Source organism: Bacillus rossius, chromosome 12 (genome assembly GCF_032445375.1).
Source record: "Bacillus rossius redtenbacheri isolate Brsri chromosome 12, Brsri_v3, whole genome shotgun sequence".
In the NCBI taxonomy this organism is placed as follows: domain Eukaryota; kingdom Metazoa; phylum Arthropoda; class Insecta; order Phasmatodea; family Bacillidae; genus Bacillus; species Bacillus rossius.
In genome coordinates this window covers 31,033,384-31,058,824 of record NC_086339.1, presented here as the reverse complement: position 1 = coordinate 31,058,824, position 25,441 = coordinate 31,033,384, and the positions used below count along the sequence as shown (strand labels likewise).

General features: G+C 34.8%; 1 protein-coding gene across 7 annotated transcripts in view; it reads right to left on the bottom strand.

Moving 5' to 3' along the window:
• LOC134537788 (protein unc-13 homolog B) overlaps window positions 1–25,441 on the bottom strand; it is a 1,087,975-nt gene that overhangs the window by 45,136 nt on the left and 1,017,398 nt on the right. For 5 of the 7 annotated variants that reach the window (XM_063378590.1, XM_063378592.1, XM_063378593.1 and 2 more), the window contains 10 exons: window positions 24,152–24,258; window positions 18,144–18,285; window positions 15,353–15,479; window positions 14,408–14,527; window positions 12,740–12,939; window positions 9,804–9,954; window positions 9,544–9,702; window positions 8,133–8,258; window positions 3,879–4,046; window positions 522–706 (listed from right to left, as the gene is read on the bottom strand). In XM_063378590.1, the coding sequence (XP_063234660.1) occupies window positions 522–706; window positions 3,879–4,046; window positions 8,133–8,258; window positions 9,544–9,702; window positions 9,804–9,954; window positions 12,740–12,939; window positions 14,408–14,527; window positions 15,353–15,479; window positions 18,144–18,285; window positions 24,152–24,258 (1,485 nt within the window). Of the gene's footprint in view, window positions 1–521; window positions 707–3,878; window positions 4,047–8,132; window positions 8,259–9,543; window positions 9,703–9,803; window positions 9,955–12,739; window positions 12,940–14,407; window positions 14,528–15,352; window positions 15,480–18,143; window positions 18,286–24,151; window positions 24,259–25,031; window positions 25,139–25,441 lie in introns of all 7 variants that reach the window. The other 2 variants (XM_063378591.1, XM_063378594.1) reach the window with 1 other exon arrangement.

The following is a 25,441-nucleotide window of genomic DNA, read 5'->3' as shown; positions in this document are numbered from 1 at the left end:
CTTTAGAAGACACATAAACATATACTATGTGTAGGTAGGCACAAACATGTAGCATTGACAAATGATAACTTTAAAATACCTGCATTCATCCATTTCTTTCATGCCATCTGTCTTTATTAAGGAGTTATTAAGGATTCTAAGTGAAATTTAAGGAGTTTTAGTGCCCTTATTCAATTAAAAGACAATTTAAGGACTTTTTTTTTTTTATTAAGGAGGTGTATGAACCCTGGCAATTCTTCAATTGGTTTTTCTTCCTTTTCGAACTACAAAACACATACCTACTACTGTGAATCAACCAAACAATCCGAACCTTCAGGAAAAAGTGGAAAAGAGACCACAGCCCACAGACACTGCATCAACACTAATGTGCGCGGGTCCAACACAGAAACCCACAGAGAGCCACCCTGCATCACCCTCACCCCAGGGACCCGCGTCCCATTTCGTGGCTGGCCTCACGGCCGAGAAGGCTGACGGCCAGTTGGCGCACAAGGAACTTCGCTGGGGTTGTCGTTAATACTCACGCCGGGTATTCAGGTACAGATCCTTTGTAGGGAGGCACGTCCTTGACGTAGTTGGTGTGCAGCCACTTGACCTTGAAGTGCAGGTTCATGTAGGCGGAGGACTTGCAGAGCCGGTGCTGCTCGTGCTCTTCGAGCGCGTACTTCATGTCAACCGCGAACAAGCCCCACATCGTCGCTGCAGACAGCTGCAATCACCACCACCACCACCATCGCATCAACCAACTAACAGGGGACAAAGATTTATGGTTTCATTTCTAGGCTAGTTTCCTTCTTAAAAAGGGAGATTTCTGTGCTTATGTTTCATTTGTTTTTATTATGAATTATGTTAAATCATAAAGCTAGCATATAATCAATCAAATATGATACTTAAAATACGTTTCATGATACATACCCTGTTTTATCGCATAATCGTCGCACCAATATTTTAGGGCATCAAAATTTAAATAAAAAAACCTCTTGCGTAAACGTCGCATGATGTTTTTGGTCCCGCTATTAGATTCTGAGCGATTTGTATAGGTATTTTTCCCATATAAAACGATGTATTTTAAAGTAGAAATCTAATATTTATTCGGACATTACCACTTACTTATTTAATTAATAGAAATACGAAGTTATCTAAGGTGTAAATTTTCTTTTAAAGACTTTTCAAATGTTATAACCTTTATCTGTTCGTCTGTATTGCTGCAGAGTACCACTTAAAAAAATGTGTAGTCAAATATCAATATCTCGCGGATTGCATGCAACACACGCTCTCTGTCGAGTGCCAAGTTAACTACATTTGAATGCCCGCACTCTTTCATGGTAAGTGTGTACTACGACGATAGATATGCGTTAATTCAGGCTCGCATTCAGGTCACCGATTTTGTTTTTCAATTTAAAGTTGAAGAAAGGTTGTTGTTGCATGACTTAGGTATTAATTTAAATTGTTTGGCGTGCATTTGTATACTCTAATTTTTAAATAAACGTACTTTCCACGAATGGGTTTTGTTTTTGTGAATAACTTTACCTAACAAAAAATTTTTTTTTTTCATAAAAATTGCACCCCTACTTTTCAAACTTGATTTTAGTATAAAATGTGTGACAATTATGCAATAAAACATGGTATGTCACCAATAAAGTTTCATTCTGACCGATATAATATGCTCTTTTACAGTATAATAACAATTAATTTATGATAACATCTAACATGTCTAGGTCAGAACTACTGGAAGCAATAAAAATTCAGTAGAAAGTATTTGTGTGTTTGAAAAAATGTACTAACATCGTAATGTAAAAATTTGTTACTAATAACAGTTGCACGATAAAAAAAAGGGGGGGGGGGGGGGGGGGGGGGGGGTGTTTGTCTGTAAAGTCGTTTTACGGACGATAATTTTACGTGATAACGTCATAAGAAAACATTGATGAAAAATTGCATACTTTATAATTTTCAAATATTATTTACAGTTTTTGCAAATTTAATTTAAATAATTAGTTTAAATATAATCATGAACAATTAGTTATAGAAATAAACTGAAATCAAATCAATGTTAATAAATTGTTAATTTGAAATGACAAAATTGGACAAATAAATAAAATTTTTTAAATTGCTGCTTTTAAAAAGCCCGCCTTAACCTGTTTGATATTATAGAAGATTTTCTCGCACGGTGGTTGGCCGGTTCTTGTACGCTCGGCTCAGGCGGAACGTGACAATGAGTCATGCTTTTTCGTGCATGCAGCCGGCGTTCATCGATTTATAAGATGTTATAAATTAAAAATTATAATGTCAAAAATATTTCCAGTCTATTTATTATTTTACTTTTGAATTTACTTTGTTAAAAGAATAATTTTTTGTAATTTAAATTTTATAATAAATGCTGATAATTTTTGTGATATTAGTTGCATTTTAGTGCTTATGGTGTATTTACATGGATGATTTATTGAACTGTTGTTCGGTGTTATTTTGGTGTCATCTCAATTTAACGTATAATCTTTTCCATGTAGATTAATAACAGCTGGTAAACGCTTAATGAACATTTTCGGGAGCCATGCTTGAAGACTAGGTATGGAAACAGGTGAGTTGCAGTCTTGTAATTTAAACCAATACACACGCTAAGGTGCTAAGCCACCAATTCATTGCTGGCTTGCCATTGTAATGTAGTCACAGAGGGGGAAAAAAATTCCTCCATGAAACAGCAAGCTTGACAAGTGCACCTATAAGTTAATCTGATCTTGGGGTCGGAGACAAATGTGACATTGGTTGTTGTAATGATGAGTAAGAGTCATTTTAAAGTTTAATGCCCGTTAAAACTTTTTGTAACTTGTAACAATCTCATCTGCAACAGAAGCACGTAACACAAATAACCTCAGGCACACTGGGAAAGTGTCGGCCACTGCCATAAGTGATTTTGCAAAACTATGGAAAACAGAAATCAGGAGTGAATTTGGAGTGCAAGACCATTGTCTTACCACTAAACTAGACCTAATATGCTATTTCACCACCATGGATGAGTGGTGGAAAGTGGAAAATAGTTTGGAAAAAAAAAATCTCTCTGTGTCTGAACCAAATTACGACCACTTCAGTTTTCTTCTGATAAGGCTTTATTGTAATTACATACCCCAGAGGTACAAAACACATCGCAAAATTGTAGTTTTACATTAAAGGGGTTGGATCCCACAGACTTCCCCAGGGCTATGTCCCTGCATGCAGGCAAATTATTTAATCATGTCCACAGAGTGTTAGTTTCCTCTGTTTATTTTAACTTTTTATATTAATTTAGTAACTGAATATATACCACTATATAACGTGGAAAATGTATGTACATCATGGACATGGCATTAACTCTATAAATAGAGGTGTATGAAATTCGCAATTGCGATAAATGCTAAATAGATGCAAAATTTTTCAATTACAGCGATTATTTGCGATACTTCAACATTTATTAATATTTGGGGATTTCAGTTGCATGTTTTTAAATTAGTATTTAATACTAATTTCAAAACATGCAACTGAAATCCCCAAAAAACGCGAACTCCATTTTAAAATTCACTCTGTCATTACTTAATAGCTATGTGCGTTGTACATATGCTTTAATTATTTACAACAACAAAATCAACAAAAATAAATGCTAGTAAACCATTTTTTTAAATGCTACAAAGTGCTAAAAATCACTAATGGAAAATGCTATAAAATGCTAAAAATCACATAATAGATGCTATAAATTAAATTTTTAAATGCTCTTTTCATACACCTTTATCTATAAATTATTAAAAAATTTGGACAAGGAGTCTTTTACCTCCGTGGTGCATAGTTACGTTTCGCACCTCGTGCTCCTGCGACAGAAAGAAATTCCCGATGTCTTCGGCTCGGGGCGACGTTACCTGTCCGATGTTCAGCTCCTGAGGGAACTGGTTGAGCACGGGCGCGTAGCTGTTGCGGTCCTCCTCTATCACGGACACGATGAGCGCTATCAGCTTGTGCCAGAAGTCCAGGCTGTCCAGCCGCGGCCCGTGGTCCTCCGCCTCGCGCTTCGCTTCGTTGGGGTCCACCTGCACAGCGCAACCTCATCGTGGCCCTCGTCTCAGCCGGCGTGCAAGCAGGGCCGGTGGCTGTGGGTGCCAGTGGCGGATACAGGATTTTGGTTTGGGAAGGGCTTGACCCAGCTGAGGCTAGGCTTTATCAAGGCAAACACTAGAACAGTAGTGGACCCAGATACTTTTGGAGGGGGCTTGAGCCCCTTAGCCCCCCCCCCCCCCCCCCCCCCCCCCCCTCTGGATCCGCTACTGGTGGGTGCCACGTTTTCAGTTTTCCAACAAATGATGTGGAGGTTTTCAAAAACTGCTACCAAGAGTTGTTCAACTCAAATGATTACATTACTGAGTATGTTATAGAAGATGAAAATCAAAACTATTGTCGCCTAAGTAGCTAGGCCTATAGTATTTTTTCTAACACCAGCTATCTTTCCATTCCACCATGCCATGATGCATAAAGCTATCAAGCTGTCCTGAAAAATGTGCTTTTTGTCACATAGACAGCGTTGTTTCTTAAGCGACGTTATGTTTTACTAATAAGTTACAAAGTCATGCTAGTATTAATAAAGTTTGTTTTTGTAAGATGAAACTCTAACAATTTACAACTCAACATTTATATACACGAAAGACATGCTGTAAAAACAAACATAACAGTGTTATACAAATGAGTAAACCAGGTGAAATGACAAAAATTGCTCCAGAACTACAACTACCGGCAGACATCTGTGCATGCCTGAGCGGGGGGAAGCGGGGTAACGAATGCGAGAGGGGAAGAGATGCGTGCGCAGGTCAAATTAGGCTATCAGCTGTTGTACAAACATTAGCCACCCCTAGTTTAGTCACGTGGAAGGCTATGGAGGGTAAAGGACGGTCACAGCGTTACGGGAAAGTTATTCACAGCAGTGAACGTGTAATTATAAAGTCGGTGATTCAGTGTTGCGATGAAGAGGCTAAAAAAGGCTGTCTTCTGGAGCCGCTTCAAAGGGCAACAGCAAGAGCTGCAAAATATACCGGAGTTAGTGAAAGAGCCATATACAGTATGCGTAAAGCCATCAGAGAACGTCCAAACGAGCCCCAAACAACCCCAGGGAAAAGCAGGTATAGTGAATATAATATTTAAAACAAGCGAATAATTTTGCTTTGATCTAAAACAGGTCGTTGTCAATATACCTACACTGTTTAAACACAAATATTTAAAAAGGCATTAATTAATGTCATTGCTGCAATGATTCACTGCCAAATTTGCTGAATAATTTAGCTAGTATTTGCACTACAAAATGCAGTTATTACGAACAATGTTGTAAATAGTTTCATTTGGAAAGTATTTTAGGTTAGCGTGATTTTTGTATGCTTATTTTTGTTTCTGTAACATATAAAAAATTAAGATAAATTTCTCATTTTTTACTTGGTAAGGTATGTTTTTCACAACTGTGTGGCAGTGGGGTGAGAGATCACTGAGAAGAATCCTTCACGACATGGGATTTGTGTGGAAGAAGTGTGAGAAGAAACGTTCTTTACTCATTGAACGTAGTGACATTGTGATGTGCCGTTCGAAATATCTTACGGAAATGAGGCAATTAAGAAAAGAAGGCCACAAAATATTTTACTTGGATGAATCGTGGATTGATACAAACTTGACTATGAATAAGTGCTGGCAGAAAACCGATTCTGTGAAAGGTATTTTGACGCCAGGAAATGCGTCGAACAGATTGATAACTGTGCACATTGGTTCCGCGAATGATTTTCTGGACAATGCTCTTTTGATTTTTAAAGCCGGTGCTGCAAGTGGCGATTACCACGGGCAAATGAATGCGGAAAATTTTGAAAAATGGTTAGTAGAAAAAATTATTCCTAATTTACCTCCTGCTTCGGTAATTGTTATGGACAATGCCCCGTACTACCATTCAAAACAGCAAGACAAGTGCCCATCAAATTACGCAACAAAAAATGACATTATTGAGTGGTTGAACCGGAAAGGCATAACATGTGACTCAAGCATGCGTAAAGTTACGCTACTTGACTTGTTGGCTCAACACAGGCCAAAAGAAAAGATATTTTGAGTGGATAAACTTTTAAAACAACATGGCCGCAGAGTACTTTGTTTGCCACTGTACATGTGTGATCTCAATGCTATTGAGCTGGCTTGGGCAAAAATACAACAGCATGTTCGCGAGCGAAACATATCTAGAGAATTGTCATTGCAAGCTCTCCTTAAGTTAAGTACAGTCACAGTTGAAAATGTAAGTAAAGATGACTGGGAAGGCTACGTGAGACACGTTGAGGAAATAGAAGATTATTATTGGAAGAAGGACTGTGTAATGGAAATTGAATTGGATGAATTTGTTATTAATATTGGTGAAGAAAGCACTGACGATGACTTGTACGATAGAGGCCAGTGATAGTGACGATTGTTGTAGTGCCGGTTCACCATTAGCAAAACCACTTTAACAATGTTTGCAATGTGCAAAAAAACTTTCTATAAATTATGTTTGCATTTATATTATGAATTATAGTAAACAATTATGTAATGTCTAATACTAAATTTTTTAAGTGAATATCAATGTAGGTCTTCTGTCTACAGGTAATTATTTGCACGTATTTACTATACTCTTTCTTAAATGTAAATTTTCTTTACGTGTGTGTTAAATGTTGGCACAGATAATTTGTAAGTACATATATGTATATTTCAAACAGTTTAGTATTTGTACTAAGTTTTGATTAGTTTCGAGGTTGTACTCTATCAAAACCATTTGAAAACATTTTAGAGTGGAAATGTTGTGTTTACTTGATTTTGTAAATTTATTCGTACAAGTTGTATTAATATTGGTGGGAAAGTTAATCTGTACCCACTGACTCACATATTGTATTGTTTATGTTAAAAAAAAAAATGTATGCATGTGTTTTATTGTTCATAACTGTAAATCTTACTTTCATTTGATTGTATTCGGACACTACAAACTTTCCCATATGAGCGATAGTTCTTTATTACGAAATGGTAAAGTGATGCTTACTGTACACTATTTGTGTGCATACACTTAACGAAAATTATATAACTAATATTACACACAACAATACTACTGTTATATGTTGTAGCTAACAAATACCCCCGTGTTCCGTACTGATATCTAATGTTTACTGTTGTTTTAAGGCCCGTGCGTATACTGCCGGGATGTACCGTTGTCGCCCGGCTAGAGACCGCGCCGTGACGAACTTCAGTCAAGCAAGCAGGAGGGGACTCGCGTGCACAGATGTCTGCCGGTAGTAGTATAAATACTCTCTTTTTAAGATGGACCAAAGTGTAAAACTAAATCAAAGAAAATTATTTTTATTTCACTTTTTTGAAATTTTTCTCAAATCAAATTCCTTCAACCCTGCTAGTACAAAACCAAATAAGAGTTATAATTCATGTTCATGTGTACTTATTAGTGGACCAGCTAAGTGTGACTGATGCGTTATGTGGCTGGGAACAGACTGACACTTGTACATTCATGCCCTTGCTGTTACAAAATCTTTGCCTCCACATAAATATGCATATAGTTAAACTGTTACACGGCACTTTGAACTACCTTCATTGTAATGTGTTTTAACTCGGCAAATATTCTATGTATTCTAAACAAGTTCCAATCATAATTATTTGCTTATTACTCATTTGAACTAAGAAAGTTTTGCACATATTGTACTTCAGAATGACAACCTTATATTATTTCTATCATTGGCTGGTTTACTGTAAACAAGCTATAGCTAAAAAGATGGCAGAATGCCAATGTGCAATAATTATGTTATGTTATGATAGCTATAAGCATGCAATTAAAGATCCATCCTACTAAAAACCAAAATATAATTTTTTTTGCTGTAAACCATTAATTTCTGTGTCACCTGACAAGCACTTTCTTCTCAATAAGTACATTTTTTTTTCCAAATATGGCTACCTGAATTTAGCTGTACCTTATTGTGCTCTTAACGGTAGTTTCAAATATATTTTACTGTGATGGATAATGATATGCATCGTACATTACTAGCATGTGTAAACTGCACAGTGCTGCGAGATACATTGATTTTGTGTGGTATGGAATCATGATGCGATATCAAGGGGAAGAACAGTACCTGGAACTCGCGGTTGTAAAGCTCGTAGCAGTTCTCGAAGAGGAACTGGTAGGTGGATCGCAGGCAGGCTTTCACGCAGTCCTTGACCACCGTACTCGCTCTGGGCGGGCTGGACAGTTCTTGGACCTGCAACAGGCACCCATTACTCGTCAATCGAAAGGATGGTTAAATACCTACAGGGTTCCCAATGAAAACTGACTCCCAACTTTCACCAACTTCCCTTGACTGGGAGATGATATTTCTGTCTTGCTTAAATCAAACCAGAACAGCTAAATTAATAAAAAAATCTCTTCCTATAAGCAAAAATTACATTAAAGATTATGTGAATGCAAAAAGAATGTGAGCAAGTTTTTTCAGTGTTCGCCAGGGATGTGCAACATCTAACCTTGGTGACGTGAAAATTCATGTGTTCTCATTTGCAAATACATTTATAATACAAAACTTGGACACAAAATTTAACATAGAATTCTTCAAACTAATGCCGAGCATGTAAAATATATGCCAATGGTGTTTTCAACTACATTTATGAACACGAATCTCACATAGTTTCTGCACCCGTCACTAGAATTCACTGCTGAAGTAGCTACATCGACTATTGAATCACTTGATTTTCAGAGTGAAATTTTAAACTATACTATAATGAAATGGCTCTGATAAAACCTAAAAAGACTTGAAAAAATAGTACAAACAGGCTTTGGACCTGAATTTTGACAAATATTTTATCTAAATACTGCCCATATTGTTAAAATTCATTAAACATTTAATTCTATAAAGTTTTCCTTTGTCTCTGTGAACTTTGGATCGCGTCATCTGCCACAGATGGCAGCATTGTGGTTGTTACATAATTCCGTTTTTTCACTTCTGTTGCATTCACAAAATTACTCCCACCAAATGCTGTATCCTGGGAGCTAAGATGCTATACACATCAAAAACGTTATTAATTTTTTTGTTGAGATTTTTTTGATTTTTGTATTTGATAAGCAAAATATTCACAATATTAATACATTGTATTTTACACCACAAAAAAATTGCAAGTATAAACAATTTATGAATGTGATGTGATTTTAGTTATGTATTGTTGCATGTACCATGCACAGGAAAAAAAAATTTGGCGCAAAATGTAAGCTAGATCATTAAAATGTGTTTTGACTGTATAAAATTTATTTATTTTCAGTGTGATTTTGTAACATGTAATATTGTGCAAAAGTGACGTGGAGGTTTTATTGATAAAGAGAACAAAGAAAAAAGAATGAAATAAAGCAATGTCTAAGTCTCTGACCAGAACCACATTTTCAAGGTAGGGTCCTGACTAATTGCATGTTATTCACAAAATTCTTGACTTTTATTGATTTTTAACTGACTTTAACAGATGCAGTAGGATGGCAAGAGGCGAAATGTTGTCTGGTCGAACCTTCATCCTGAAGAACGTGATGCTCGTGAGCAGGTCCACGGTCGACTTGAGGTCCATGAGCTTCTCCTGGCTCGACGCCGGGAAGTTGTTGCGGTACATCGACAAGTCTATCCTCAGAGAGTTGTGCAGTTGGTCCAGCAACTTCACGAACTTCTCTTTCTGGAACACAGGCGGGCGCGGGGTCAGCTTCCGCGCGCGGCCGGCCCCGCGCCGGGCGAAGCCGTCTGCGAGATCCGGGGAAGGCAGTTCGGCGAACTCACCCCGAAGTTGGAGGCCGCAAACCGATCGCTGGCGGAGACGGCCGACGATGCCGTCGTGTGGGCGTAGTAGGCGTTGATGTTGGCGAGGAGGGTGCTCATGACCGCAGGCACACCGGGGCACAGGTACTTTGTAGACAGGCAGTGGAAGTGGCTGTGGAAGTTGCACTTACACGAGGCACAGCGTCTTAAGAGAAGATTAACTCTACACCACAAAATACCAGTACTACAGTGAAAGGAATTTCATCTGTCATTCTATGGTGTGGCACATTCCTTATACAGCACCGATCGAGCTGCTAACATTTCAGTTCCTTTCGGATGGATTAAGACTGTATACCTTGGCTGCTTCATCACATTACCGCGTTGCCGGCAATTTTAGTTTGCTCAGAGGTGGTTGAATATCACATTTTAGGGGTGAATTTCCATTATGATTTTCCAAGGAGATCAACGCTCATGTGTATTTTTTTTCTTTCTGTAGAGCAGATTATTACAACTTTTTAAAATATCATTGAACTGTATGTTAATTTTTCTTTGGTTTTTGTTTAAACGAAAGTGGACTCCCTCTTAATGATGACTCATGGATCTGTCGTGGCATGTCTCTAGCAGCTAGCCTGTTCAGCTCAGTTGAGCTGATGATTTACTGTTGTTTTGCCTAATTAAAAGGTGGCCGGTTAAGAGGGAATTGCATGTATATTGACGCTCTATAACCCAAATGGCCATGGTCCCAAATGTGATGGATTAAAGACCTTTTACTGTACTGGGAATAAGCTCAGTAAAGCATCAATGAGGTAAAAGTTCCATATCATTATCCATGTTTATCCCTGTCTACATTGATCCTGAGGTACTTAAATTTTGCAGTTTTAATTTAGTACGTCAAAAGATCATGGACATAATAAAAACTAGTGATATAACAATGAATTATGATTGTAAGTTGAATACGAAAAAAAAAATTTCTACAAATCCTGACAAAATTTGTTTGTATTGTGATATTTAAATTTTTGTTTGACCAGGATCTATCAAAGTACTAAATGAAAACAGTTGGCACCGTGTACCACAAGATCAAAATATGTGAATCATGCCATCGGGATCAAGGAATAAACTTGGATGCATGATACAGAACAATTACCACCAATGACATAAATAAAAATTCATTATTATCATAATCATGAACAAATTCTGAATTTTTACAACATTTGTTTAGAGCTTTAGCCTCTCCGTGTCTTGCTTTTTCATCACTTTTCTGCCTTCACTCTGGTCTACTTCTCCATCTGTTCTGAACATCCATCCCTTGTTTTACCCTTTGCCGCTCGTCAATAAAAACCAAATTTAATTTACAGCTTTGTCATTATTTTTTACTCCCCAGTATCACAAAATCATTGAAGTGCAGTCTTCTATTTTGTTCTAAAGAACTACTTTGGGATCCAGAACTACTTCTGTGGCTGAGATAAACCAACAGAAAGCCTTGAACAGGGCTCACGTTAATGCTAATCTACATTGGAATCTGTTGAAACTATAGGCGAATATACTGAAGCTATGGCACAGATACTATTCTCACTAAGACACATAAGCTTCCCAAAAGAAAGGTCAGACAATTCAAGAAGAAGTACAGACAGTAATAAAATATGTATAACTGAATACTTTATATTTCATTAAGTAGCATTTTATTTTGACTCAGATAGTGCTACAAAAATATATATAGATTAAAATTTATGCTATAATTTTTAGTGCTACATTAAAGGGATTTTATTTAACATCATCCTGTCTAATTCATAGTTCCAAAATGTGAAAACTTTAGATAAAACTTGCAGCTATATTCTAAAACTAGTTATATGTCATTACCTAATTACTAATCTAGGGGTGTGCGAAGCTTCAGAAAGTCGAAGTCGAATTAAAGACTATAATTCTTTGTCTTCGGGAAAATTAAAAAAAAAAAAAACTTTGAAGATACACTGTGTCTGTGTCTGTGTCTGCTAACTGCGGTTTTTGCTGGCAAGAGAACCTCTCAAGCCGTTAAAAATTGATTAGAACTGTCAGCACGTTTCTTGGGTAGATAAGAAACGCTCACCCAATGCTCCCCTGTTCCCCAACCCCTCTGTCCTGGCAATGTTCATCTTTTGACAGCTCAGGCGATTATTTCTTCAGCCTAGCTAAGAAAAAATATGATTGACTCCCGTCCCAAGTAAAAGAATAAACCAAGTTGGCACCTTGCACACAAGCACACTGGCATTGGTGAGAATAAAAAAAACGTTCTTTTGTTTGGCACATTCTGTAATCTGACACAGATCATTGGTATTTTACAAGAGTTTTGGGTGTTTGAAACATAAACAAAAAGTAAATAAACAATGTGTAAAGATGATTAAATGCATTTTTGCTAAATAACAATTACTTGTGTAAGGGTTGTAATGGACCTACCCTTAAATTATACGCCACATCACGTTAAAATAAATTAAATTAAAAAAATCATCTATTTAAAAACTGCAGACACAGTAATTATGAACAACTCTTGTAACACTATTCTGGTTGCTGCCTGCCCTGGAGGTAGGTCATCGAGCAACATCCCGGCACAACGGCTTCTCTGTACTACACTTGTCCCTCTCTGCCCCACACTAGCAGAGACACCCTAGCTGTCAGCAGTCTCGTGTGGTTTTATCTTATCCCTCTATTTCCACGTTGCAGATAACTGTGCGAGGAATGGTTTAAAATGCATTGCCACACATACGATGTTGGTCAGGCACAGCTCAGTTTACTTATATCACAACTGAAATGGTCTTGATCTGCTCTTTTGGGAAATGACAGTCTCGCACACAAATGTAGGATCTTGAAAGGGTTTAAAATTCTTTAAAATATATTTGGTTTCCCAAACGAGTCCCACGTGGTGGATGAGAAGAATATAAATTATTCCAAATCGCCCCTGCATGATCTGTTGAAGAAAAACTTACGTCATGGCTTGATAGATGGACTCGATGCCGTATCTCATCGCGAACTCGTCAACTATTTCTTGTGGCGCCTCGTCAAAGTACACCTTCCACGCGTCGTCGCCTTTCGTTTGTGGCAAGCTCACGATGCCGCCGTTGTTCTCGCACAGGGAGTGGAACAGGTTCTCGTGCAGACACGTGTACTGCACGTGATAAGGCGCCACCTGCAAGCCACACAAGAAGATGACAATGATCACTAATTAGGACAGGATTCTGGCTGTTTGGATTGGCTGCCCAAGGGCGTATAGAGCTCCAAGTGTCGACGTGGTACTTACAAACATTTCAGATTCATTAAAAATGCTTGGTTAGCATTTAAGAGCCCCTGAAATTTATCATGGTTTTGTTGCTAACATATTTTTTTATAGACAGCATAAAAGCTAAATTGTACATTAAAAAAAATTTGGTACATTGCTTTGCAGGTAGGATAGGTACAAATTTAATAAGGAACATCTAATATCTTAAGATAAGATTTTATGGTTTTATTTTTAGGACAATTGTGTTTTTAAAACAGGAGATTTCAATGTAATAGTTTTTATTTTATACATTGTCTTTATTCATAAAAATAGTGTATTATGGAGCAAACACGAATCTAAAATATTTCTTAGTACTTTTTTCACAAACATAATCACATTTTGACTTCATGTAAATAAAATAAAACCATTAGTAATAAGCATGTCTAGATCAAATTTACTCCTAAAAATAAAAATGAATGTGACAAATTTTTTTGTGTTTAAACAATGTGCAACCATTAATGTAAGAATGAATTACTAAAAAGCGATGCAAGATCAAACAATATTATATTAATTTTTTCCAATCCATTTTGGTAAAAATTCATGCTATATAAATTGCATTCAATGAATTTACCATCATAGAAGATAAAAATTTTTGTAATTTGAGTTAAGTTCTGTCAAACTGTCAATTGATTTCATTATTTTAGTTCCATTTCGGTGCTAAATGGTGATTTAACTTGTATTTTGGTGTTACATGTTGTGTTGACAAGCTTTGCGGTGCTATTTCAGTTTTATTGCAATGTATCATATATAATCTTGTCGTACAGTCACCTCTTAAAGTTTCATAAAGGCATGTTACTGATGCAAATACTGTGTGCCAGTTTGGTGCCTTGCGCATCGAGATGAACAGCGCACATGATGTGCGGGTCAGTGTCGTCCTTGGTAACTTCCCACTTTTAAAACTCAGGTGTCCAGTACGGTGGGCTCCTTAATACCTCATGAATTTCGAGGTCATTAGAGACAATGACGGATAATTAGTTGAGACTGGAGCATGGATGGAATAAATAAGCTCACTGCTAAGTTCACCACGATGCCCACTTGTGGCAAATCCGCGCTTTTACCTCACAGGAAATCAAACCTGGGTTACCTCAGGGGAGGCGAGTTACCTGGCCACTCAGCCACCATGACCCCCACACGAGTAGAAATTCTGGTGGTTCCCTAGTACGTTTTTTACATCACAAAATAGATCTAGCATTTCCTTTCCAGTGATAAAAAAACAAAACCAGGATGGCAAGTGGGTTTTTAAGTTTTTTATTTCTTTCACAGAATTCTATTTTAAAAGATTCAAATGTGTTAAAAGAGAGGTTCTGCATAGCACTAAAAGAATCATCAAACTACACACCTTTTCCTCTCCTTTGATTTCCACGCTGATGTGTAGTCGAATCGCTCCCGAAACAGCAGACTTGTCTGTTCTTTTCTCCAGGTTGTACCACACATCCATCTCACCGGACAATGTGCGAACCTGAAATAAGCAGTACGTACACCTCTGGTACATTAATATTCAATCATAAACAGAAAATTTATCTTTTTTTTTTCGGTCTTCAAGCAGTGGAGGGGAGTCAGCAGGAACATGGTGGGGTGTAACCAGGGCTAAAGTGCGTGCGGGCAAGAGGGAGAGAAAGAGATACACTTATGTAGATGAGACATTAGGCCAGCGTGGCTTTGGCTGTGCATTTAAAATGTTGCTCTCTAAATCTTATAGTAGTAAAACATTTTTAAAATTTTAATTGTAAGACAAACTCCTGACATGATACATATGTTTAATAATGCAAAATCCAAATTTAGAGATTTCTTAAGACTTTTTAAAATAAGATTTTACAGCTTTCACGAATGACTAACATATTAGGAACAAAAAATAATTAGATTAATGCTGACATATTATTTGTATGTGTTATACATTACACATATGTTGTCCTATACTTAACTGAACAATTTATGTTTTCACAAATTCATATTAGTATTGACTTTTGAATTATAATAGCAAAGGATAGTAGTTTAAAAAAAGAAAATATTACATATCTTAAAAATTGGAAACTCATTTACTGGTGTAAAAATTCCTGATGGTTAAAATGTTGGTTCCCTACTCTGAAAACTACCCTCAGCTACTGGTCACATTCAAACTGAAGAGGGGAGCTGATATAAATGAGGGTAGCCTACAGGCAAACTTCAAATTCCCTACACTGAGAAACTTAATACAAACCTAACCTACACATAGTGGTTGAAAAACTTAATCTCACTAACACTTACATACACCCAATGAGATCTTCTTGTATAAATTTATCCTTACCTCGATAATGGTTTGTCCCAGAAAGTCATCCGACTCTCTCGTCAATTTCTGCCTGAGCTTCGACTTCAGATCGTTGTCTTCATCCCAAACCCTGACCTTTATCCTGTCAGACGAGTTGTGGCATTCACTGTTGACACAAATACAGCAGCTGATAAGTACCCATGTTAACATCACGTCAAACAATGCTAGTTAAGTTTTAGTCTTCATTTCAATGCAAACTTTCAAAATAAATACTCCGCTAAAGTTGTGATGGATTTCGTAATGCATATTTTATAGTAGTATATTTTTATATTATGTTTATTTGTTTATTTACTGACATCAACTAAAGCATCAGGACTAGTAAAATGAGAAATAAACATTGCCATTTACAATAATTTAAGCATGAAAATTATTACTAAACACATTTAGCCATTCTGTAACATTACCAAATTTTACACTTCGTAATAGAAATAAATGTGTGTTGAGGCAAACTTTAAGTATGCTTATAGGTACCAAAGAGATCAGGCTGTCAAAATATAAAAAGGTCTACAATACAAAATTATCTCCTCTATTTCTTTCATGTATCTGCTTTCTACATAAAAAGTTTTATCCTAAAAATTACCAAACATTTATTGAAATTAATTTTAATTCTTCTTAAATCCCCGATGGTTTTAAACAGACCTTCTCACGCACACAACAATATTTTGGAGTGAAAGACACCAATGAAACATTCTATAGTTTAGCATTCCGTAACCCAGCACTAACTAAGCTTCTCACGTTCAGATTCTTCTACAAGGATTCAGGAAATTGTTGACCTTGACTGCCAAGTCCCATTACCGCAATGCTGGCATTTTCAATTCGCTCGGAGTTTTTTATCTTTTATCAGTTTTCATTTCAGTATCAATTTTTATGTTTTATAGTGGGTTACATTTAACATAATGATTATTTGAAGAAGATTAATACTTAGCTGTAATTTTTTTCTACAAAACAGCTTATTATAACCTGTTTTAAATACCTTTGCACTAGGGGGTTTGCGAGTATTAAAAAGATATTAAAATTTTCTTGAATAATTAAATAATTAAATTATCCATTTCAAACTGAATAGTTAGGCTTACAAAATGTGGTATTCATCGAAAAAAAAATATAAAAAATATTGAAACATAATAAAAAAAATATTGAAACAAATATAACATATATGAGGCTAAAATTATTTATTGAGAAATTTAAATATTTTTTATGCAACATTATTCAACAACTGTTTTTATATTCAACAAATAATCAGTGATTGTGAAGTAAAATTATTAATAATACTTAATTTTATGTATATAATCAGATCAACAATACACCTTTCAAACTTCAAAATTTACTGTTTAAGAAAATGCATTGCTAGTATTTTTAACTTCTTTTATTCTTTACTATGGCTCCATGTATATTCCTCCCTTTTTATTTTACTGTGTTTCTTGGACTCCTGTGAAGTGAGAAAAAAAATTTAATTGCGTGTTAAAATTTGATTAAATATATTCAATATTTGTAAATATTGTGATATTCAATTGAAAATTTGTTTCAACTGGGGAAAAAAAAAAACAGAGAGAGGTATGTACATTGGATCAATGCCTTAGATTTTTTTTGTGAAAACGTCTGGATAAAATGTTAATAAGTGTTTTGTATTTATATATGTAATTTAATTATCAATCTCTTTAATATAATGGACACACATAGTAGTATAATGGTTACAGAAAAGATCAATCACAATATAATTCCGAGCACATTTACGGGTCATATAAGACGATAACTTTAATTATTTTGTAATTTACAATTTAATACCGATTTGCAGTATATACCGGGTAATATTTTTGTCTTACTTTGGATCCTAGTACTGTTTTGCAAGCTCAATGTCCTAGCTAAATGTATTTCCATGCAGCACCGATTTATAACGTTACACAAAAGCTAATTTGTAAATATCACGCATGCGTCTACACTGGTACGATGACAGCACAGGAAAAATAAATACTGCGGACAAACACGAACAGACATGATCTGTTTGTTGTGGGCTCAACCATTGTTGACGCATATTTTGTCTCGTTATTAGCAATTAAAATCTGACGGTATTTTGTCACAAAAAAAAGTTCAACTGACTATCACTATAACGAACAAACGAATAGATGTTAAATAGACGTCAAAAAAAAAAAAGTATTTGCAGAACCCTACTTTGTACTGTACATTTATTTTCTTTGATACTCCAGTTAAAAATATACTGACATTCTGTAATACGGCGAAATCAGTAATCTGGCATGGCCATTGTCCGAACATGCAGGATTGAAGCCCTTCACTGTACATGACAAGAGAACACACTGCTAAGATACAGAGTACTTTGTACATGTATTCAAGGCCAAAAGTAACATAATTAAGTTTTCCAAATAGGGTTTTGCAAGTAAAACAGCAATTGCATATTTATCTTCACATTTAACCATGGATTCAGAATTAACTTTTCCCATTGCATACGTACATTACAATATCTTGGCGAAAAAACTATTCAAAATCAAAATGTGAAAATAAGGAAAACAACATTGTAATTTTAAGTTAAAATATGCATAATGATGTCTGCATTTATTTCATAGAAAAAAAATTCAAAACATTAATTTTTTTATAAAAAATTTAATAATTTTGGTGGTATGTACCATATTTAGTTCCATTTTTCTAGTCACAAAATATTATTTCTTGCTACCAAAGTAAGGTCCTAGAATCTGGTCTGAGATTAGCTACTAAACTCAAAGCACTGCCTTAGGTACTTACACAACTTAAGAGCACTTACAAGTAGAATTTCTCGTTCCACACAGGATTAAGCTCTTGGGGCATCGTGCGGGTCCGTTTCTTAACCTTGCCGACCTGGACCGTAACGTACGGGTCGGAGGTTCCGCTCTTGTCCTTTGCAATCAACCCCTGCGCGCAAATCACTGCAATCACGCAACACTATCTTAGTTATTCACAGCTACTCACACAGTCATTCGGACATGATCAGACCAGTTCATCTCGTTCTGATACAAAATGAAAGCGTGCCAAAGGCTCGTATAAATTTTTTTTCATTTGTTTGAATACATGTCACATTCAAATGCTGTGGAAATATGCTTCTACTGTTTCAACCCTTAAAAAACATCACAACAACTTTTTCTTCATATTAATATAATTATAAACCTGTGTGTTCATAAATAGATTTTTTAAAATTAAAATCATTAAGTAATTTGATTTTACAATATTTATACTATTACTGACAAAAATGCCAAACAATTCCAACCTAATAAAGATAAACAATGAACAAAAATTAAAAACCACTAGTAATGCTACAATTACTTTACCTATATATATTTGCATTCATTTACAAATCATACAAGTAGCCATTACCAATGTGATTATAAAAAAGACCTTCACATAGCTATGACCTTTTTTTTTATATATAAAAGGATTGTGAATAACTGTATAGTTTACAAAATTACAACTACATGGTAACATAAATGTTGCTAGGAGAAAGACTGAAATATGTTTTAAGCAACGGAAGAAACAATTTTGTAATTTCTTTGAAGCAATGGTAACAAATGAAAAATATAATGAAAACAAAAAGTTATAAAAATGAAAAGCATTAATACAATACTAAACCCTCCCTAAATGATTTTTCACGAGAAAAATCATGATCATAGTTCAGTAAAAATAACTTTCAGTAGTTTACAGAAACTTAAATAGTTTAATTACTTTACTTATCAAACTTACAATCTATATTATTTTTTATTATTAATTTATTTTAATGTATTTATTGCTTCCACATTAAAATTTAATTTATGAATTCCAGATGCACACAATTATATAGGCAAAGTTTTCTAATATTACAGCTAAAATTTTTATTTCCCCCTCAGCTCCCCTTCCCTAAAATTGCATGTTACTTAAGTAAAGAGAGTAAATACCTACTCTATTGTAACAATATTCCTAATGTGAAGGTCATCTATAATCGCACAGGCAAAGAACTAGCTATGACGCTACCCAGCAAACAAATGCTAACAACACATATCTATTAAAAAAATTTACAACACCAAAGACTTCTGCATTCCCTATAGTTCTTCAGATGAAAATCAACCGGACATCTATGGCATTAAACTACCTATAATGCAAATGTTTGTGATAGTTGAATTCTCAATAACACATTTTTTTTTTTAACAATTTTAGCAATGCAAAGTAGAATAAATGTACCTAATTACACTGGAGGCAGATTTGCATAAGTGGCTTACGGCACAGGGAAGTACTACTTCATTTCATTAACCTACAAAGAAAACTTTAGCGCCAGAGTTACTTTTGATTTAGCAGATGAATCTTACATTCTTAAATTTTTTGTAAATCATGTAGAACTAGATTATTCGTGAAATAGTTAGTTTTAGACTGGAATATTAAAATAAAATTTGAGCAAGTCTTTCTATACTTGCCAGTGATGTGCAACATGTAATATCGGGAACAAGCAATTTATGTGTTCTAATGTTTCGCTTATAACACAAAAATCAAACACAAAATTTAACTTATAATACTTTAAAATAATGCTGAACATGATAAATACGTATATGTAAACTGTGTTTTCAACTGCATTTCTGAACGCAAATCCCACGTAGTTTCTGCACCCGCTACTAGAATTCACTGCTGGAGCAGCTTTGTCGATTATCAAATCCCTCGACTTGCAGAGCAAAATTTAAAACCATATAATGAAACCGCACCGATTAAAGCAAAGAAAGAAAGAAAGAAGAAAAAAACCTAAAGCCCAAAAGCCCAGTTTTGGACATGAAATTCGATAAGGAATTTTATTCAAATACTGCCCAACTTGTTAAAATTTAACACTTTAAAGTTTATATATATAGAGACATTTCCTGTGCCTGGTAACCAGTGTTAACATAGTTAACATATTTTTCAAAAATATATTATAAAATATAATAAAATAATTATGTCTCTATTTACCTTACACAAACATTTTTTTTTTCTTGGAAAAGGCATAAAATTTTACTCAAGTTAACGTACTTGTATCACTAATAGCAAATTTTAATAATAATAAAGCTTTTCTCAATCAGAAATGTTTTAAGTCATCTTTCAATAAAAATGATTTCAGAATGCCTTTTTAATCTTCACTCTTACACAGTAAAAAAAAAATTTAACTTTTAATATCTAGTAGATATTTTTACTCTACAATTCATACATAAACTTCTGAAGCACAATAGACCATAAAATAACTTTAGGAAAATTTAATATTAGGTATAGTAATATGTACCATCAATGCATTTAATACATTTTAAATTATTCAGCATTAAATCACTGTAACAGTAAACACAACATATGCTGTGATAAGTGATGCTATTTTTGCTTCAGAATTGTTAAAAATAAAAATAAAATAAAAACAAATGTTTCAAATAAAAACAATGTACTTCTCTACTATGTAACTACTATCATCACATACTCTTTGTTTTTTAAATACAGATATATAATACCAACATCACATCTAGAATAATTTACAACATGCAACATAAGAAAATATTAATTACACTAAGGAAAAAGGATGAAGAGTTGATAGACTACGACACTTGACAAGACCGAAAAATACAAAACAGAGTGGGAAGAAGAAGTTTCATCAACCAGACGGTTACTGGAAGATAAGAACTGGATAGAATAGAACCTACAATAGAAGAATGATTGAAAGATACACTATACAGGATTTGTAGTTTCACTCTTAACTACCAAACAACAACAATCCATTTGGAGACTTGTGAAGAGGCGAGTTCCCATATTTTCTGTTGTGTTCTGTCTGCAGTAAGAAGTGTCTTCAAATAAGGGTTGTTATACAATATAATATATGAAACTGAAATAAAGCTGGAGCTTTTTTTTGTTATTGACTGTTTATAAGGTTTATTAAAAAAAAAGCACAAGCCAACCTGACGATTTTAGATACTGTATTGTGAACTTCTGATACTGTCTGTGAAGTTAAAAAATACACCATATCTTACAATACAATTAGGCTAAAAAAATTAACAAATTATTTCTGTGAAAATTAGCCAGGTAACTGTAGTAATTTCTAATCTCCCCATTGATAACCAAAACTAAAATTAAAATACATACAGTGCTCTAATATTATATGTAAATATAAATATGAAAGCTACCGTAAAATGAGTTAAATGTTTCCTACAACTTGATGTTACAGGCATTCTATAATACCCAAAAAGATGGAATTGGATATGGAGTAAAAACATGTAGCAATTACTACAATTCCAAAAAGAAGTTACCCAATTCAAAAATACATCTTTTTTAAATTTCATAAACCTTAAAAGGCAAGGGTAAACTCAAAGTACTTGGCTATGAAATAATGACGCCTGTTTGCACGTTCCTATTACCACTGATAATATCGTTTTTTAACAATTACATATTCAGAAAACTATTATTTAGGAAGTAGAATGCTGAAACATTAGTTTCTGTTTCATGCCCTGTTAATACCTGGCAACTGTTTGGTTTGTTTGGCTTCACTTTTGCTAGCATAATATTCTCCATCTGGACTCTCCCAATATCTCTGGTTATTTCACATATGTGTATGAGATCCCAAACTAACGAGTAAAATATCAGAAAGTCACAATTGGTACGCAACTAAAAAAAAGCACTATGGAACTGCAGGTGAAAAAATGTTGTGCTATGTGTAAGAACTCACACAATTTCCTAGATTTTTCTACAAGGCTACATTTTAAAAATACTAAAAAACCAAAATTTAAACTTCCAAAATGACTACTAACTAATACCTTGAGCAAATAATATCAGCAAGCTGGCAAGCTATGTTCAATCAAATAACTGTAGGCACATAAGCATGAAAATGCTTACATGTTTAGGCTATGCTAATACTAAGGCATAGCACTACATTATGGTACATTGCTACAGGCATTTACAAATTTCTGTAGACTGCATTGAAAATATTATAAATACATTTATAATGACAGCTCAGCATGAAGGTCAACATTGAACATTCAATGCAGAACCTCTTGAAATGAGAACTTCACAGATAATTACTTCTTCCTTTTCTGCTCACTGACCATTTGCTATTTTACTTTTGGGATTATATATGTGGTATTCAATTTTTTTTCCTTCAAATTCCTCACTCTTTTAGATTCTTTAAAGTAAAAAACTTATAATGTTGGTGTATTTCATAGTATTAGTGTAATAAAAATAGCTGCATTTACATTGATAGCACTATTCTGTGTTTTCTTAGTTGAGAACGAACACATGTACACAATTAATGCTGTACTGCACTGAAAAGCAGATATTCTTGCTACTGTTGTGAATGTATAGAATGCTGGAATTTGGAAATGTCTGTAATAAGTAATGAATTCCTGAAATTTGTATTGTTTTTACTTGCATTTGACGTCTCATCAATAGCGAGGAGGTCATTCATTAGAAACAGTTAACGTACAACTGTACAAAGAAGTGATGTGTGAAAGCATAGAAAAACAAGAATGCTGAAATGGGATTCGAACCCAGGTCCTCTGGACTGGCAGTCTAGTGTTTCACACTTGCACCACATCACTACATTCATACTCGGGCGATCATCTTCATTCCAAACACAGCACTAAACTCAAGTAACTCCAATTTTTAAGTCTTCAGGAAATAATACAAAATACTGAAATTTTTGAGGGACTAGCTGATCTGTATTATGGACTTCAGACTAGCTGAAGTAAATTATGGACTTCTGACTAGCTGAAGGTAATTATGGACTTCTGACCAGATGAACTGGCTTATAGATTTCAGTCTAGCTGAAGTAAATTATGGACTTCTCGCTAGCTTAACTGGATTATGGACTTTCGTTTAGATGAACGGGGTAAAACACTTCTATCTAGCAGAACTTGATTATTGATTATAGCTGAACTGGATTATGGACTACTAATTAGTTGAACTGAATTATGTATGTTTGAAGAAATGCATTGGATAATGAACTTGCAACTCTTGCAACTTAATAATAAATTATGTAGGGTCTTCAAATAGTCAGAAAAGTAAAATAGCATTTTTACACAAGTAGTGTGTCTCAATGACTCAGTTCTTGACAAAAACTACCACTGAGTACATCAGTTTGATGACTTGTAAATATTTTTTTTGTAATGGTACCACTGAAGGTCTTGCTATATTATCTTCTTCGCAAAATAAATAATTACGGCATACTCATAAAAAATTTTATACATCCATTATTTTGATTGTCGAGTTTTCAGGAATACAAACATACATTTTATGAATAAAATCTCATTTCGAGCAGATTATTCATTAAATTACTTAAATAAAGGTACATAAAAAAATATCTTAGCTCATTGATGGCAATGTTGACCTTGAATTTTTGCATGCTCAAAGTGCTTAAAGGTGCATTAGTGTATGAGAAGCATGTTAAGTATTTTGTAAAAATTAAAACATGAAAAAAAAGAAGTGTTTTTAAGAGAAAGTGAAAAAATTAAAAACTTTAGGAAGTTTTACATAAATAAAAAGTGAGGAACAGGGATAAAACTTTAAGAAGTGGATAAATAAATAAACAGATTTGCAAGTCGTTCATTGTTTTGTTTGAAAGGAAACACTGAAGAAGAATGTGTAAGTAAGAGAGTGCAAAAGTGTTGGAGACAGTTGGTGGGAAACAAAATTGACAGTTAACAGTAGCTTGCTTCTAATTTGCTAAGAAACTGCGAAAACTTGTCTATCATGGAACTAAATGTGAAGAAACAGGTGACTGCATGGTGTCTGTAGGTGGGCTGTTGATGTTAACTGTATCGCTCCGTAACCTGGTACCTGTGATCGCTATCTTGCAAGACCATTTGGATGTCCCTTCTAAAACGATTTCCTCGGCCTGTTCGAGTGAGTCTATGTGTGTGTCGGGGTCCACTGTAAACGTGTTTCTGTGGAAATACAAACAGATACACACCAAAGAACAACACCACATCAATACAAATCAAAGGACATGTGGCGCAAAGAAAGGGTGACAGAGATTTGAGGCTTCAAGGAAAAAAAATGGATTGGCAACAAAGACATCCACAAACATGAGGCGATATGGCAAAATAAAACAGACAGAAGTTCACATTTAGTTTTAAATCTATTGGTTTTATACTCTTTAAACTACGAATTCTAAGTTATCAGCTGGTTAATGAATTATATCCAGACCACTTATGCAATGCTTAACAGTGAGGCATAACCTTAGTGCATATAATAAATCTGCGCAAACTAAAAACAGAAAAAAAACGTTATATGAAAATTGGTTTTCCTTACACTCACAGGAGGTATAGGCTAGCCTGCACTAAATAAAGAAAAAAAATGTAAATTCCTGTCTGTTTTAAGAGACATGTACATTGCTCATTCCATTGGTAAAATTGCAGGACATAGGATGAATTAGGTGAAGAGAAAAACATGTTATCAACCAAAATCATAATAATATATATTTTTTTAAATAAGTAAAAATAAATTTATCTTATTATCATGTGCAATTAGGTAAAGAGGCATATTTAGTGATTATTTTATTGTAAACCATTTACAGTTAACGGAAAATGGTACGAACTGTTGAAACTACAGGGAAAATAAGAATGTGTTTCTCTTTGAGAGGCGGGATCAGCCGAGACGGGAACACCGAACAGCCAGCTGTACACATTGCATTCAGCAGTGTTGCGGGGGGACAAACCTGTGATGGCTATTTTAGCGGACCACTTGCTCGTCCCATCGAGAACGCTCTGTTTCACAGCCTTCATGTGGCCAATGTGGCTTTTCTCCTCCACTCCGAATACGTTCCTGCGATCACACACACACCCCACAGGCAACACACAGATGGGAGACGGTTCACACACACTGGTCGACAGCTTGTTCTGGGACCACTAGAAAAAAAAATTTAAACAAGGATCTGCTGGCTGGAAGCACTGACACTTTTTAGGCGAAAAAACACAGGCCTGGAGAAGTAATAAAAGAAAATTGTTGCAAAACTGCAATTGAAGGGCTGACATTTTTTTAGGTGAAGAAAGATAGGATGGAAGAGTAATTAAAAAAAAAAGTTGCAAAAATGTAATCAAAAGTTTTATATATATATATATATATATA